Source organism: Indicator indicator, chromosome 6, assembly GCF_027791375.1.
Source record: "Indicator indicator isolate 239-I01 chromosome 6, UM_Iind_1.1, whole genome shotgun sequence".
NCBI lineage: Eukaryota > Metazoa > Chordata > Aves > Piciformes > Indicatoridae > Indicator > Indicator indicator.
This window is the reverse complement of record NC_072015.1, coordinates 16,057,157-16,072,413: the sequence shown is the minus strand read 5'-3', so window position 1 is coordinate 16,072,413 and position 15,257 is coordinate 16,057,157. Positions and strand designations below refer to the sequence as shown.

The 15,257-nt window shown below is 47.9% G+C and overlaps 1 protein-coding gene across 1 annotated transcript; it reads left to right on the top strand.

The window, feature by feature from the left end:
• The first annotated feature begins 7,101 nt into the window (after positions 1 to 7,101).
• Positions 7,102 to 15,042, top strand: NRN1 (neuritin 1). The gene is made up of 3 exons (XM_054381899.1): positions 7,102 to 7,156; positions 11,496 to 11,640; positions 14,811 to 15,042. Exons 1-3 carry the CDS (start codon positions 7,102 to 7,104, stop codon positions 15,040 to 15,042), a joined length of 432 nt encoding a protein of 143 aa, XP_054237874.1.
• The last annotated feature ends 215 nt before the right edge of the window (positions 15,043 to 15,257 follow it).

Sequence of the window (15,257 nt, the reverse complement as noted above, 5' to 3'; positions counted from 1 at the left end):
TTTAACATCCATGGAAGCAGCAAGCTTTCAACTTTTAGGAGTAGTTAATGATACAAACTGATGATAAAGGTTCTGAGTCACCAGATTGTGTTCTGACAATGGCCTTGTTATTCCAGACCCAGAGCTTGCATCTGAACCAAGAGCCAGAACTTACTTAGTGGCATTTGCAACCAGAGAAACTGAAGTTAATACCATGAGAACAAGTTCAAGGTTATTCTCACTTACTCAAGATGACTGGTATCTGGACCAAGGTGTCTCTTAAGGATGTCAGAGGGATCAACAGCTCCAGTATGATACATACAGCTCACCACAAATCTTTCAGTACTTTAGGCAGTGTCGATTTCACCATAATGAAATTATGATGAATTATTGTGTATTTTACCTCCTGAAAGGAGGTTGTAGTGAGGTGGGGTCAGTCTCTTCTCTCAAGGAACAAGTGATGGGACATGAGGAAATGGCCTCAACTCGTGCTAGGGGAGACTTAGGTTGGACATTAGGAATGGTTTCTTTCCCAGAAGGGTTGTCAATCCCTGGAACAGGCTGCCCATGAAAGTGATGGAGTTCACATCCCTGTAAGGATTGAAAAGCCATGTAGATATGATCCTGAGACACATGGTTTAGTGGTGACCTGGCAGTGTTAATGGTTGGACTCAATCATCCTAAAGATCTCTTCCAACCTAAAAGATTCTATGATTCTGTGATGAAGTAATCACTGAAATAACCTCCCCAGGGAAATGATGGAGTACCAGCACAGAGTGTTTTCAAGCCATGACTAGACGGGGTGTGGGATAATCTCCTCTAGGTTCCCTTTTCCACCAGAGTTTGGACCATACAATCTCTGGAGTTCATTTCCAACCTGGACTGTTTTATAGTTCTGTGTTCAATGACAACAGTAAGCCTGGATGCCAGGAAATCCATTGATACCAGCTCTTTTTAACACCCATTTTCCATGTCTATCTAATCAGTCAGTCTACTGCCCCGGGGGGTGATGGAGTCACCATCCCTAGAGGTGTTCAGAAAATGTGCAGACATGGCACTGCAGGACATGGTTTAATGGGCATGATGGTGTTGGGTTGACAGCTGAACTTGAAGATCTTAGAGGTCTTTTCTAGTCTTAGTGATTCTATGAGGAGAATTGAACAGTCTGGCCTTAGCTTTATGTTCCTTGAAGGAAAAATTTGGTGGTAAAGATGCTTTCTCCTGAGACTGCTTTACTGAAACCATCCTACTCTTTGAAACATCTTCAGGCACCTTAAGCAAAAATCATGTGTTGCAAACATAATTGTAGTGGGCGTGAACTCCATCTGGCTGGAGCAGCGCAGGCTCAGCTCCCTCCCCTCCGCTCGCCTGGCTCAGCAGCAAAGCCACTACCACCATCCCATATAGAAGGGTCATGCAAATATGATGCACCATTTGGAGTGCACACACAGGCACCCTCCTAAAAATATCTGTCTCTGAGAGACAGTTAAAAGCAAACACTCCTGTGTCTGTAACAGAAAGTGCTCTCCTGCTTGGCACACGCCATATATCAGGTTTTTAAGATTGTATTTTAAAAGACAAAATTACTAAAGAACAAACCAAGAGGCTGAGCTTTTCAAACAAACCTCATGAAGTTTGCTGTTCTGCTTCCCCCCTTTGAAAAGCCCAGAAGCTGTGCCTGATAATTGCATTAGTCTAATCACTTTCTAAGTTTATATCAGAGCATTGTTTTCTGTCAGATAGATTGCAAATCTCTTACCCAACATTTCCCATTTCTTACAAGTTTAGTATTGAGCAATCACATTCCTTTTACTCAGCCAAATACCTTTTTTTCTTTCCCAATTTTACATGTGGAACCACAGCAACAGGAATGAGACAGGACAAGAGGAAATGGTCTCAAGTTGTGCAAGGGAAGGTTTAGAAAAAAATTCTTTGCTGGAAAAGTGGTCAGGCATTAAAACAGGCTGCCCAGTAAGGTGGTGGAGTCACCATCTCTGAAGGTGTTCAAAAAATATGTAGAGATGGCACTTTGGGACATGGTTAAGTGGGCACGGTTGACTGTTGGACTTCACGATCTTAGAGGTCTTTGCCAAACTTGATGATTCTATGACTCTATCAGTTTATGCTTTTCACAGACATCAAATGACAATAATTTTCATCATGAGCAACAAGCACTTATTTTAGTACTAATTTCTAGCCAGATGTGGGGTAAATTCTGGTCTTGAGGGCCTAACTTCCATTTTTTTTTCCTGACACATCCAGCCAGCAATGAAGCCAGCTATCTAATAAACAAGGCCACACCAAAAAAAAGCTTTACAAGTCTGGATGTTGTCTAAAAGTACTTCTTTAATCCTGCCTGTCACATTTTCAATGTGTTCTCATTATTTTTCTAGCTAAACAAAATCTTGGAGGATCACTTCGTGAAGAGCTATTCCTTTATGATCTATTTGCATGGATTTTGCTGGCTGGCCACTTTGCTTTAGGGAAAGCAGCAGCTGAGGGCTGGGAGCCGCACCACAAGCAAGGACTGCAGGACTGTGAAGCTGTCAGTCTGTCTCTCCTTCTCAGGGGACCTGTGAGATGGGAGAGTACAGAGATGCAATTGCAGGCTCCTGTTTCATCTCAGCTTCTTTAAGGCTGGATCTCCTGATGATGAGAGAAAGTGAAAGCAGTCACCTCCTGGTAGAAGGAATGTTACTGCAGGATGAGATAAGAGCGAATGCATTTCTCACACACCCATAGGAGGGACTTTTAAATAGCATCGTGATCACTGGACCCTCCCCTCCAAACAAAGCTGATGCTCAGAATAAATCAGCCTCTGACTGACAGCACCAAAGAGTCAGTTTTTATCCTTATTACCATGACCTGAGGTGTGAGCTATTTGAAGACATCTTTTGCATTAAAAAAGGGAAAAAAAAAAAAAAAAAAAAGAGAAAGAGAAGCAGCAAGGCAGAGATGCAGCCAGTTTTGCCAGGGAAAGCAGCTCTCACTGCTGTCGAAAGCTGGCTGCTTCTTCTGAGGTTCAGCCATGACAGTCATCCGAAAGCTAAATGAGAAATATGTCCACTAAAGGCAGTGGGTCCTCCTGTGGTAGATAATTTAGATGGAGCTGAGCTGGCTTTAAACCAGCTACCCAGCAGTGATAGTGCAGGGCTGTCCACCCAAACACTCACCCAGACGCTCCAGCATAGGATGCAGCATACAGTACTTCTGGCAGATCTACATCTGGACAGCAATCATGGTCTCTATTTGTCTGCCCCCACCATGGCAGTGATCACCCTGATGCCAACCCTCACAAGCAGAGCATGAGGCTTCTGGGAGGATGGAGCACTATTTTCTTAAAAACAAGGGCAAAATCATGATGATGAGCAAATTGTCCTAACAGGGACTGAGCAAAGTGCCTGCAGAAGCACCTCTTCTAAAACATCCAGGGGTGTCTCTTAGAAAGAGGCTGATATTCACAGAATACCAGCATGGTGGGTGTTGGAAAGGACATCTGGGCATCACCAACTCCCCCCTGGCAAAGCTGGGTCACTCACAGCAGGATGCCCAGGATCACAATGTCCAGGTGGTTTTGAAGTCCCTCCAGAGAAGTAGACTCCATGGCCTCTCTGGGCAGACTGCTCCAGGGCTCTGGCACCCTCACAGCAAAGAATTTTTTCCTTATGTTTAGGTGGAACCTCCTGGCTTCCAGTTTGTGCCTGTTGCCTTTTGTCCTATGACTGGGTACCACTGAAAAGAGTCTGGCCCCATTCTCTTGCACCCTTTCCTTCAGCTATTGATCAGCATTGAGAAGATCCGCTCTCAGTCTGCTTTTCTCCACACTAAACAGCCCTACATCTCCAGGCCTCTCCTCCTTAGAGGAATCTTAGATCTAGTCCCTTCAGCATCTTTGTAGACCTTTGTTGGACTCTCTTAAGTAATTCCCTGTCTCTCTCAAACTGGGGAGTTCAGAGCTGGACACAATACTCCCTGTGCAGCCTCACTACAACAGAGTACAGGAGGAGGAAAACCTCTCTCAACCCACTAGCCATACTCATCTTAATGAACCCCAGGAGACCATTGGTCTTTTTGGCCATGAAGGCACATTGCTGGCTTATGGGCAGCTTGTTGTCCACCAAGACTCCCAGATTCCTCTCCACAGAGCTGCTTACCATTAAGTCAACCCCTAACCTGTACTGGTGCAGGGGCTTATTCCTCCCTAAATGCAGGACTTTACTCTTGCCCTTCTGGAGCTTCATGAGGTTCTCCTCCACTCTACTCTCCTGCCTGTCCAGCTGTTGTTGAATGGAAACACAGCCTGACAGTTTTGTACTTATCCCAGTTTTGCATCATTCAAGCACTTTCTAATATCACATCAGAAAAAAAAAAAAAGGCAAAAAACAAAAAACATAGTTTGATAAACAATTCTGTCCACTTCATCCACCTCCCCAGCTCCCAGCAGAGCTGAGAGTGCTACTATTTGAGATGGGCTGAAACCACTGGCTTATGTTCAGAATCTATAGCCTGATGGGCCCCTTCCTGGAGCAGGGAAGGTGGTAAGGATGGAGCCAGGCTTGAATTTCAGACAGTCAAGGACATTTAGAGGAATTTGACCAGGCCCTTTTTGCCTCTGTAATTGATGCCTCTAGTTGTTGGGTAACTTTTTTTGTTGTTGTTTGGCCAGAAACACCTGTTCTTATAAGAGATTTGTGGCCAGAATGCCAGAGGCTCCAGTCATTTCAGCTGTGATGGCCATACCAAAAGCCAGATATTAAACTCTTCCTTATTGTGCCTTGGAAATTGCCCTGAAATTCATTCCAAAGTGGATTTCCATAGGGTAATGTCCAAATGATGTTTAACAGGGGTTTTGGAGCCAGACCATCTTTTAACCTGAAGGTTTGTCTGCCTTCAGAGCAAAAGGAGCAGATAGGAAAGTATAAATAAACCAATATAGTTATCAAACTCTAGGACAGAGAAGTTAAGTGAGAATTTCCTCTTGCTGCAGCCTCCACAACCTGGTACTCCTGGACTGTTGCCTTGTCCTTCTTCACAGCAAATGCAGCCACAAGTGGCCAAGCTGCCAAGAGCTGGTAGGTTCAGTGTTTATATCCATGTACCTCAACCCACACTCCTTTCATTTTCTTCTGTTTTTATGCTGATAATGCACCAAATGTGAGGCATATAAGATCTTTTAGACTATCCAACCTACCCCTCTGGGAAAAGGACCACATTTAAGACATGTAGATGTGGTGCTGAGGGACATGGTTTAGTGGTGACCTGGTAGTGGTTGGTTAAGGTTGGTCTTGATGATATTAAAGGTCTCTTCCCACAAAAATGATTCCTCAGGTTAGTTTTCAGACATCTCTCTTCTCTAATTCAGCTCACCATCCATAAGTAGAGATCTATAAATAGAAAAGAAAAGGTGGAACAAAAAGGAGTAAGTGGGAAAGTGAAGAGGAGAGAGAGAGGTATTTTACTGGCAGACCCCAACTGACTGCTAGCACAGTTACCCAACTTTATACCTGCTTTCCAGTTGAAGAAACAGAGGCTGGGGATTCATGAGGGCTTTAAGAGGATGAAGGCTGCCACTACACACATCAGGTAGACCTAAAGAGGCAACAGCAAGGAAGATTTTTATCTTGCCCTCCAGTTTCCTTACTTCCAGTTGCACTGAATCACTTAACCCCACACAATCCCTGTCCTTGTCTGGTGTGCTTCAGGCATTTGCAGCCCAAGGGAATCATGGGTATCCAGCCTGGCAGCTGCAGTCCCTCTGTCATTGAGGTCTGAGGATTGTCTTGGGTAGGTTTAAAAGAGAGGAACTAACTGGTAGCCCAGCTTGTTCAGGCCTCCACAGCACCACCAGCACAGTGGCACTGTGGAGGGGGGAACATGGGAGCAAGGGGAGCAACCATCAGCAGTACTTCTCCCTCCAACCAGACCACGTTTGGCTTCTGGAAATGCTACAGCTGACTGGTGAAGGGCAGGAATAACTTTGCAGTGGAAGAACCCAGGGGAAAGGCTGTAGAATGGGATTTGGGCTGGCACTTTGCCCCAGGAGAAGACCACACTGACACCTTTAGGTTCTTCTCACACTGCTGGAGGAGATGGCCTTGAAGAGGGTCACGCTGCAGGAGCACCCTGTAGCCTCTGCCAGCACCATCTCTTCCACCTGCAGTTTGTCCCCAGAGGATGTGGTACAGTGACTTCCCCCAACCAGTGGCTAGCCCCACTGGAGCTCTCCAAGGGCTGCCTCCTCATCCATGACCCATTTCTCCACGACATCCTTCTGCAGTCCCACAGTCGGAATGCTGCTACCAGCATAAATCAGCTCCAGGGCTGGGAGAGACCAACTTTCCCCCCCCAGCACATCATCTTTGGGGTGACGTCATGGTGGGGGAGGGGCAGGCAGGGGGAAGGGACCCCCTCATCGTACCTCCCTTTCCTCCTCCCCACTCCGCAGCGCGGGGGCCGAACTAACCAGCCCCGATGGGGCGGCCCCGGGGGCGGGCGGGATGTGTGTATCGAGTGAGGATGGATGTTCTGCTGTGCTATCCCCACCCCCGGGGGTGGGGGGGAGTTGGCTCTTCCATCTGCGTGTGTGTGCCTGTGTGTGTTCCCCCCCACGCCCCCGCATCCCTCCCGCCCCAGAGGGATGGTCCCGGCTGCCGAGACCAGGCGGGGCAGGGAGGGGGGGGGATTTTCTTAGTGATTAATGAGGCGAGGGGAGACACGGGGAGAGAGGATAAATCCAGGCTGTGGTTCCTATAAATGGCGTTTCTCTTCCAAGGTGCATATTTAAATAAAACTAAAAAAAAAAAAAAAAAGGGGGGGGGGGGGAGTGGGGGGAGAAAAGCCCAGTCGGTGTCATCCCCTCGCGTCAGGGCTGATAGTGGGCGTGAGGCTGCTCTTCCCCCGCCCCCTCCTAATGGAGCGAACCATTCCCAGTTAGTCGTCCTCGCCCTCTCCCTCTGCCTCTCTCTTCTGCTCTCCTTCTCCTCTCGTCTTCCCCCCCTCTCGTCTGCAAAGTCCTCCGCTGCTCGGAACTTGTTGGCAATGCCTATTTTTCAGCTTTCCCCCACGTTCTCCCAAGTAACTATTTAAAGATCTGCAGCCGCAAATGGTTTTACTAAATGTAGGATGGGACTTAAGTTGAACGGCAGATATATTTCGCTGGTCCTGGCTGTACAGATAGGTAAGTGGACTGCCAAATTCCCTATCAAGTTGGGCAGCGTCAAAGCCCAAAGGCTGGTGCATGCAGGAGCGGAACGGTGAAATGACCTGCGCTGGGGACCGGTGGAGGGACCCTCCAGTTCCCCTCTCCTTGGTCCTTCTGCCTTCTTCCCGGTTGGCGTCTTAGCGATACTTCAAGGCAAGGGAAGTCCGCAGGAAAGGGAGTGGAATTTTTTATTCGTTTTCAATCACTTTTGTTGTTCGTTGTCCTAAATCAGTGTGTGCTCGTTCATACTTCTTTTTTTTCCCCTCTCTCACCTTATTCTCCCTCCTTCCCCCCCCCCCCCCGCCCCCCTCTCTTATTCTTCCTCTTTTTTCCCCCCTCCTGTTCTCTCCATCCCCAAGATAATTTGTATCTGCTTTTCTGATACCCTCTTCATTCCTTTCCACCGATAATTTGGGGACTCCAGTACTCAGAAATACCCCCCACCCCCTCCCCTTCCCGAGGGACAGAGAACTAGAAACCGGCACAAAATGGCTTGTGAAAGATGGAACTGGAAAGTTTTTTTATGCAGAAAATCATGGGCAAGAGCCAAGGTCTCCCTTTGAGAACTTGGAAGCTTTCCTTTTGGTGTAGCAGCCTAAAACAAAAGCCATCACGAACCTTAAAAAAAGAAAAAAGAAAAAAAATCCACAGAACAAAATTAATTATTAAACAAATAAAAAATTGTCAGAAAATCGCAGAGTCCCGCTGTCTGGACATTAATTTTGTACTGGGAGAATCGCTGTTAAAAACTGAGCAGACTTTGAAAAAAAAAAAAAAACCACAACAAACCCAAACCCCACATATTTATATTATATATATTTCTTTTTAAAATACTTTAAATAGATAATTTCCCTCCACACCAGTGTATGGTTATGTGTGCTCTTTGCTGGTTTTGTTTAATATTTTAGCGGTTTTTTTCTCTCCCTGGTTCTTTTTTACTGGTTTGACACGGGTTCATTTTATTCAATAGTTCTTTGTTGAGAATTGTTTTGAGTTACAGACACATCCGCCAAGTTAATGATCGCTTTGGTCCTGTCCAGGCAAATTTTTTAAAGTTATATATTGGATATTTGTGTTCCCGGTCATGATCCAAACCTGGGCTTCAAGGAGAGGGCAGTTAAAGCGCGACTTTTATTAGCCAGATTGTCAGGTGTGAAGAGACCTTTGAAAAATATTTGCCTACAAAGGAATTCGGCTACAGTAGGGGAGGGAGGAGGGAAATGCCCGGTGTTGTTATTTAGAGCTCCTTTTGCTCGGTCACTCTCCTCTCCAGACAATCTCTGCAGCGTTTTGTGGGTACAAAAAAAAAAAAAAAAAAAAAAAAAAAAAACCCCACGAGGGGAAAGGGGGGAGACAAAAAAAAGGAGGGCGGGGGGGAGATGGGGGAGAATAAGGAACAGAAGAAAGAAGGCAAAAAGAGCGGGGAGAACAAGACAAGGAGGAAATAAAGAGGCAAAATGCCTTCGACATTTCCTCATCGAGCAAAGAAATGAATAAGGGATAACCGCGGTGAAATGTTGACCTCTGGAAAATGTGGGTATAGGATGCAAACCCACTTTATCCGTGTTACGATTCCGTTTTAAATGAGGCTGAACTCTTCGGAAGGCCATTTTCTGTCAGAGAGAGAACAAGAAAAGCATTATTTGGATGTTATCATTCATTTCAGTCCTTTCAATTTATGTTTTATTAGTTCACTTGGAAGAGAAGGATTTTTGCTCTCATTTATGTTTCTTTGATTCAGCCGAGGGAAGGTTTTATTCACGGTGCAATGTCAAAAGGTAGTTCGGATGTCTGGGAATCGCTGTCCCCGGGCTGCTGTGAGCATGAGCAGTAATCTGGGAAGTTCCCCCCCAAATATCTCTGCACACCGCGGAGATCGTTACAGTGCGGTGGCTTTGCGGTGCCCTGGAAGAGGACGGATTTGATGCTCGTGGCGGGTTTTGTTCCTCTCTCCTCCTTCGGGTAACCTTTCTTCCCATTTCCCTCCGTCCTGAAATCCGCTTTTGGTTGTCCGTGTGAGGTTTGCAAAGAACCGTTTGCTTTTGCCCCGTTCCCGGTAACGGCTCGTGTGAAATGGATGCTCGTCTCGTTCCCAAAATGTCTACGTTTAAAAAAAAGGGGGGGGGAGAAAGAAAGAAAGAAAAGGAAAAAATCTGTTTAATTGTTTGCATTTGTAATTTATCTATTTATGTATAAATTTGGGCAAAGGGCTTTAGAGATGTCTGAAATCCCTGACATTTTGGGAGGTGATGGGGTTGAAGAGGGGGATCCTCAGGGACTGAGTCTCCGCGGTAAGTGCCCAGAGACAGGAGGGATGGACCAGGCACAGCTAAAGGGAAGGAGGAAAGAAAGGACGAGGAGCGCATTTCCGAAGGAGGCACGATCCGGTATAGATGGCTCCTGCGGTCCTGCTGCATTGCAAATTGCTGCACGCTCCTGTATTGAAAAGGAGGGGTCAGGGAGCGGGGGAAGGTAGGGGCCACGGCGAAGTACAAACGACCTCATTCAAGATAAATCCCGCTGTAGTTTAAACGTGCAGAGCCTTCGTCTGTCCGCTCTGGGGGATTTTATTATTATTGATGAGGTTTTAGTGTCTTTGGGATGCCTTGTGCGGAGGAAGATGTCCTTCGGAAGGGAGGACATACTCTGAGCCCCGCCGGTCCCCAAACTGATCCTCCATCACACTCCATATCCTGCCCGGTGCAGGGCCCTGATTTTTTAGCGCATTCCATCCTGTTTTTGGAGAAATTAGTGGCATCTTCCCCCTCCCCTTTCCCGCTGTAGCTGCTGGAGTGGGCTGGCGCAGGTTTTATAGGACATGGTTTTCCCCTCGGGATGATCTTCGGTTCTTCTCTATTTGTTTGCCTGGCTTTTTTATTTCTTTTTTTTTCCTTCTTTTTTTTTTTTTTTTCTCCCTACCGTAACCAATGTCTGGAGCCTGCTGGGGGGTTGATGTGACGGCTGCTGATGGTGTGTGTGTAGAGGGGAGTGGCCACCAAGTCATGGTAGCGATGAATCAAACGGCGAGGGGGGGATCTGCGTCGAAACAGTCTCTTTGAAGTCAGCCATTTAGCTTGGAACCGGTGCCTGGCAAGAAAACATACACAAATCCTTGCCACATCCATGCCTTAATGGCACAATGTCAGGACCCCCACCCCAACAACCCTCCCCTTGGCGATGTGGATAGCCGGGGGCTTCTCCAAAAGGGAAGAGCAACAACTCCTTCCCTCCTCCGCTAGCCGCAGCGACAACCTGGCTGGGGTCGAGCCTAGAAATAGGGACATTCCAGTGTCCCCAACCCCCATTACTGGCAGAAGGAGCAGTTTGGGGCCAGCATCCTCAATAAGCACCTTCCCACCTCCCCGGGTACCCCAAGCTGTGGGATACGGTTGCGGGATACGGGCAGTGGTCCGACTTCTTCCAGCCGCATCGTGCAACAGCATCCGCATCCCTCCGCGGAGAACGGCTCGGCAGCCGCGGCCATCGGGGAGGAACCATCTCAGACACGCCGTAATTCATTTTCTTTGCCCGTTTGCAGGCGATGTTTCGGGAGTTGTTACTATCGCTTTTAACCGGGTGTCTTTTCCTAGAGCAATCGCGAAGGATGAGAGGGACAGAATCATCCTTGTCCCTACCCGCTGCTGCGTGCGCGGCTTTGAGGAGCACTTTTTACGTGTCTTTATCGCTGCTTTTTCTAGTGATTTAAAAAAAAATAATAATAGTTATTGTTCTTATTACTAATTTCTTTGTCCCTCTGCGTTTTGCGCGGTGTTAATTAAGCGACCTGGGTGACGAGGAGAGGGGTCTGTGGTTGATTGCATAGAGGAATGCAACCGCCGCTTTCAAGAAAAAATTTCTAACAAAGGAACAAATCCTGGGAGAAGCAGACAGCACATCTTCACCTGCCCTCCCTCATTCTCATCCCTCGGAAACAAACAAACAAAACCCAAACCAAAACAAACCCCCAAAAAACCCACAAAACCCCACAAACCAAATCAAACAACAAAAAAACCCCAGACAAACAAAAAAACAGCAACAAAAAACCCCACATCCAAACAAAACAAAACAAAGATTTAAAAAATAAAATAAATTTTAAAATCAGCTCCGTTTAATCACCAGGGACTCCGGTGCTAAAACAGCCAAGGGCGAAAAGCCCCCGCTGGTGACCCTGGCTCTGTTCCCTCCCTCTCCTCTTGCCCCTAGATCGCTGCTTCCTGGACAGCAATGGTGGGGAGGGAATGGGTGAGATGAGGGAGGGGATCCGGGGTGGGGGTCCAGTGGTGCTGACCTGTGCCCCTACCCCCCCATCCCTCAGCGTACCTGGTGCAGGCGGTGAGAGCGGCCGGGCGGTGCGATGCCGTCTTTAGGGACTTCTCGGAGTGTTTGCTGCGGCTGGGTGATAACATGGCCAGCTACCCCCAGGACCTGGACGACAAGAGAAACCTCCAAACGATCTGCTCGTAGGTCTTTCCACTCTCCTTCGGGGGCTGCGAAGGGATGGGGGGATAGAACGGGGCAAGGGGGTGGCAATGGAAGGTGGTGGGGATGAGGTTGGATGGTGGAGGTGGGAAGGGATGCAACACAAGTAGCTAGGGGTTTGGAACTTTGGGGTCGTATTTCGTCCAAGCACATGGCGGGTTTGGGAAACAGTGAAGCCTGGAGGGACGTTTTTCAATGTCTTTTTAAATTTTTCCCTCCTTCAAATGGAGTGTTTGGAATTTTTTTCTCTTCCTTTTTTTTTTTTTTTCACTCCGTTAGCTCGTCCTTTGTATTTTTTCCTTTCTCCTGCTTTGCACTACGATGGTGACACTGGCTGTATGGGGATTCTCATCCCTTTCCTCATACCTGCTTTCAAACCCGGTCCCCAGGCTCCGAGGCAGAGACAAGTCCGGGACAGGCTCCCTCAGCCCAGGGACAGGCGGCTCCCTGCGGCTGGAGGCAGCAGGCGCTGGGAAGGCTATTCCTGGCAAAATTAAATGTAATAAAAAAGAAGAGAGCCCAGTTGAAATGTTAATCGCCCAGTGGCATCTTTCCTTCTCTGAGTTGCTCGGGTCCTCCAGCAAAGCCCATTTCCTCCCAGTTTCCCCCAGGTCCTGGCACAGAGTGGAGGAGGGGAAAGATACAAAAATAAAGGGAAATAATAAGGAAAGCAGCAATGGAGAAAATAATAATAAAGGGAGAAAAAGAGCTCGCCTTGCAAAATTGGCTTCTGCTCCTGCCCTTCCCAGTTGCTTTCTGAAACTGGTGGAGCCCTAAAAAAGAAAAAGCTGATGTGACTGCCCCGGCCTTGCCTGCTCCACTTCGGGGTCTCACATCCCTAGTAGGGACTCAAAAAGAGGCAGAAATGTGCATTTGCGATACGTTTGGGGGAAATAAACAAACCAACCAACCCCCAACCAAAGAAAAACCACCACCAAAACCACCAGCAGCAAAATAGCCCCCCAAAAAACCAACCCCAAAAACACAACCGCCAAACAAAACACCAACACCAAAAAACAACACCAAAAACACCACCATAACAAAAATCCGGCTGCACAGGATATTCTCTCATCTTCCCGTTGCTGTTTTGCTGCTTTCTGATACAAATTCTCTCTGCCAAAAAAAAAACCCAAACCCAAACAAACAAACAAAAAACCCCACAGAAAACAAACAACAAAACCCCACAAACAACCAACCAAACAAAAAACACAAACAAAAAATACCCAAAACAAATTAGATAAAATTGTATTTAGAAATGAGATAAAGTCCTTAGACATAAATATGGATGACAAAGTTGTTTTCTGATTGGGTTCCACGAAAATCAGAAAATAAAAGGGAAAGGGAAAGGGAAAAAGGGAAAGGGAAAGGGAAAGGGAAAGGGAAAGAGAAAAAGGGAAAGGGAAAAAGGGAAAGGGAAAGGGAAAGGGAAAGGGAAAGGGAAAGGGAAAGGGAAAGGGAAAGGGAAAGGGAAAGGAAAGGAAAGGAAAGGAAAGGAAAGGAAAGGAAAGGAAAGGAAAGGAAAGGAAAGGAAAGGAAAGGAAAGGAAAGGAAAGGAAAGGAAAGGAAAGGAAAGGAAAGGAAAGGAAAGGAAAGGAAAGGAAAGGAAAGGAAAGGAAAGGAAAGGAAAGGAAAGGAGAAAGAGAACAACAAAAGAAGAAAAAGAAATAAGAGACCCTGTAGCCCTCCTTTTTTCTCTTTCTACCTATAAATTTCTGAGCCAAGCACCTCGAAAGGTTGGCGCCTTGCTGTAAATGCTGAGTTGTGATTTTCCTTGTGTCATACATGAATATACCAAAGGGCAGCAGCATCCCAATATGATGACCTTTGGTCCTGGAGTGCTAGACCAGAGGTGGTCCTGACTTGCGGAAAGAACCTCTTTTCCCAGCAAGACTTTTCTCCCCACCACCCGGTTGCCTTTGCCTCTGCCAGGATGTGCATGGAAAGGAGCTGGGGAAAGATTTAATTTTCCTTTGGGAGATGCAATTACAACAGAAATACTGCAGGAGAGGCACACTCTCAGGCTTTGGCTCCTCACTATCTCATTATTTATTACAAATGTAGCAAACATTGGGAGTCTACAACCAGCTTAGAGTGCTCATAAATTAGAGGCTATAGGACTATTTTAAAAAAGGAAAAGCGAGATCCTGCTTTACAGGCGCCTGCCATGAGGCAACAGGGAAATAGAGAGTAGAAGGCCGATTTGGGGTGATTTTCGATGACCCAGAAACGGTCCTCTCATCCCTCGCGGTTGGGGCAGCAGGACGGGCCCTGCCTCGGTGGCAAATCTCGGTCCAGTCCCATGGAAGAAAGGAATAAATGTTAAAAGCAAAAACGTTTTGGAAATTATCCCGGGGAAGAAGAAACCATTCGCTGCCTTTAGACCCCTGGGCATGGATCCTCAAGGATCTGCCGGCCGGTGCAGAGCTGCCAAGTGGGGAAGATGCTCCTTTCTCCTTCTACTCCTCCTCTTCCTCCTCCTCCTTCTTCTTCTCTTCCTCCTCCTACTCCTCCACCCCGGGGAGGGATCCTAACACCGGGATCCTCGAGGATACGGGATACGCCTGGGAAAAGCAATGACTTCCCCACCCTCATTTGCCCGCTCCCACCAGTGACAGCCCTCGGGACAAGCCCGTGGTCTCCTAGGATGGCGTTTGCCAGCCGAAGGGTGCAAGACCTCCTCCTGCATCAGACAAAGACCATCTTCAGCAGAAACCCAGCAAAGCGATTTCTGCACCATCCCACCCCACGCCAGCCTGGCTCCAAAGGCGGAACTGGGGAAGGGAGACCCTAAAATAACAGCCAACAACATCCCCCCTCCACAGGAGCTACCGGGAAGGCCGGTACCCAGCACAGATGGTGCCCGGGGCGGCCTGTGGGGCAGCCAGGGAAACGGCGTCTAGTGGGTAGGCATCCCTTCCCAAACTCGTGTCTCGGGGGTGGGCATCCCTCCCAGAAACAGTGTCTTCGGGTGAAGGAGAGGGCAGGGTTTTAGGGCGGGGAAGGCAGCGGCTACTCCCCACCAGGTGCCAGCTCCCCTTTGAGGCTCAGCTCTGTCGTCGGGGGTTCGGGAGAGGCGGGATACCACCCCCTTCCCCCCACAAAAAGATGGGTGTGTGCCTGTTTTGATGCCACTTGCTCTCCCCTCCTACAGGTACTGGGATGATTTCCACTCCTGCACTCTCTCAGCGCTCACCGATTGCCAGGAAGGAGCGAAAGACCTCTGGGAGAAACTGAGACGGGAATCAAAAAACCTCGATTTCCAAGGCAGCTTATTTGAACTGTGCGGAGGGGGCAGCGGCGCTGCACCGTCCCTTCTCCCGCCAGCGTTGCCCCTGCTGCTGGCCGCTCTTTGGGCTGCCCTAGTGACCTGGCTGCCTTTTTAGGCTGGGGGAGGGGGGGAAGCGAGCACACCCACACCCCTCTCCATGTGCTGGATCTATAGAGGAAGTTGTCCATCCGTTGCTTTGGGGACGTTGTGCTTTTTCTGTGGTTGATGATGATGATGGTGATGATGGTGGTGGCTGATGATGGTGAAACACCCATGTAGGACTGTGGAAGCGTTCTCCCTTTTTTCTTATTTTGTGTTTTATTTGCCAAA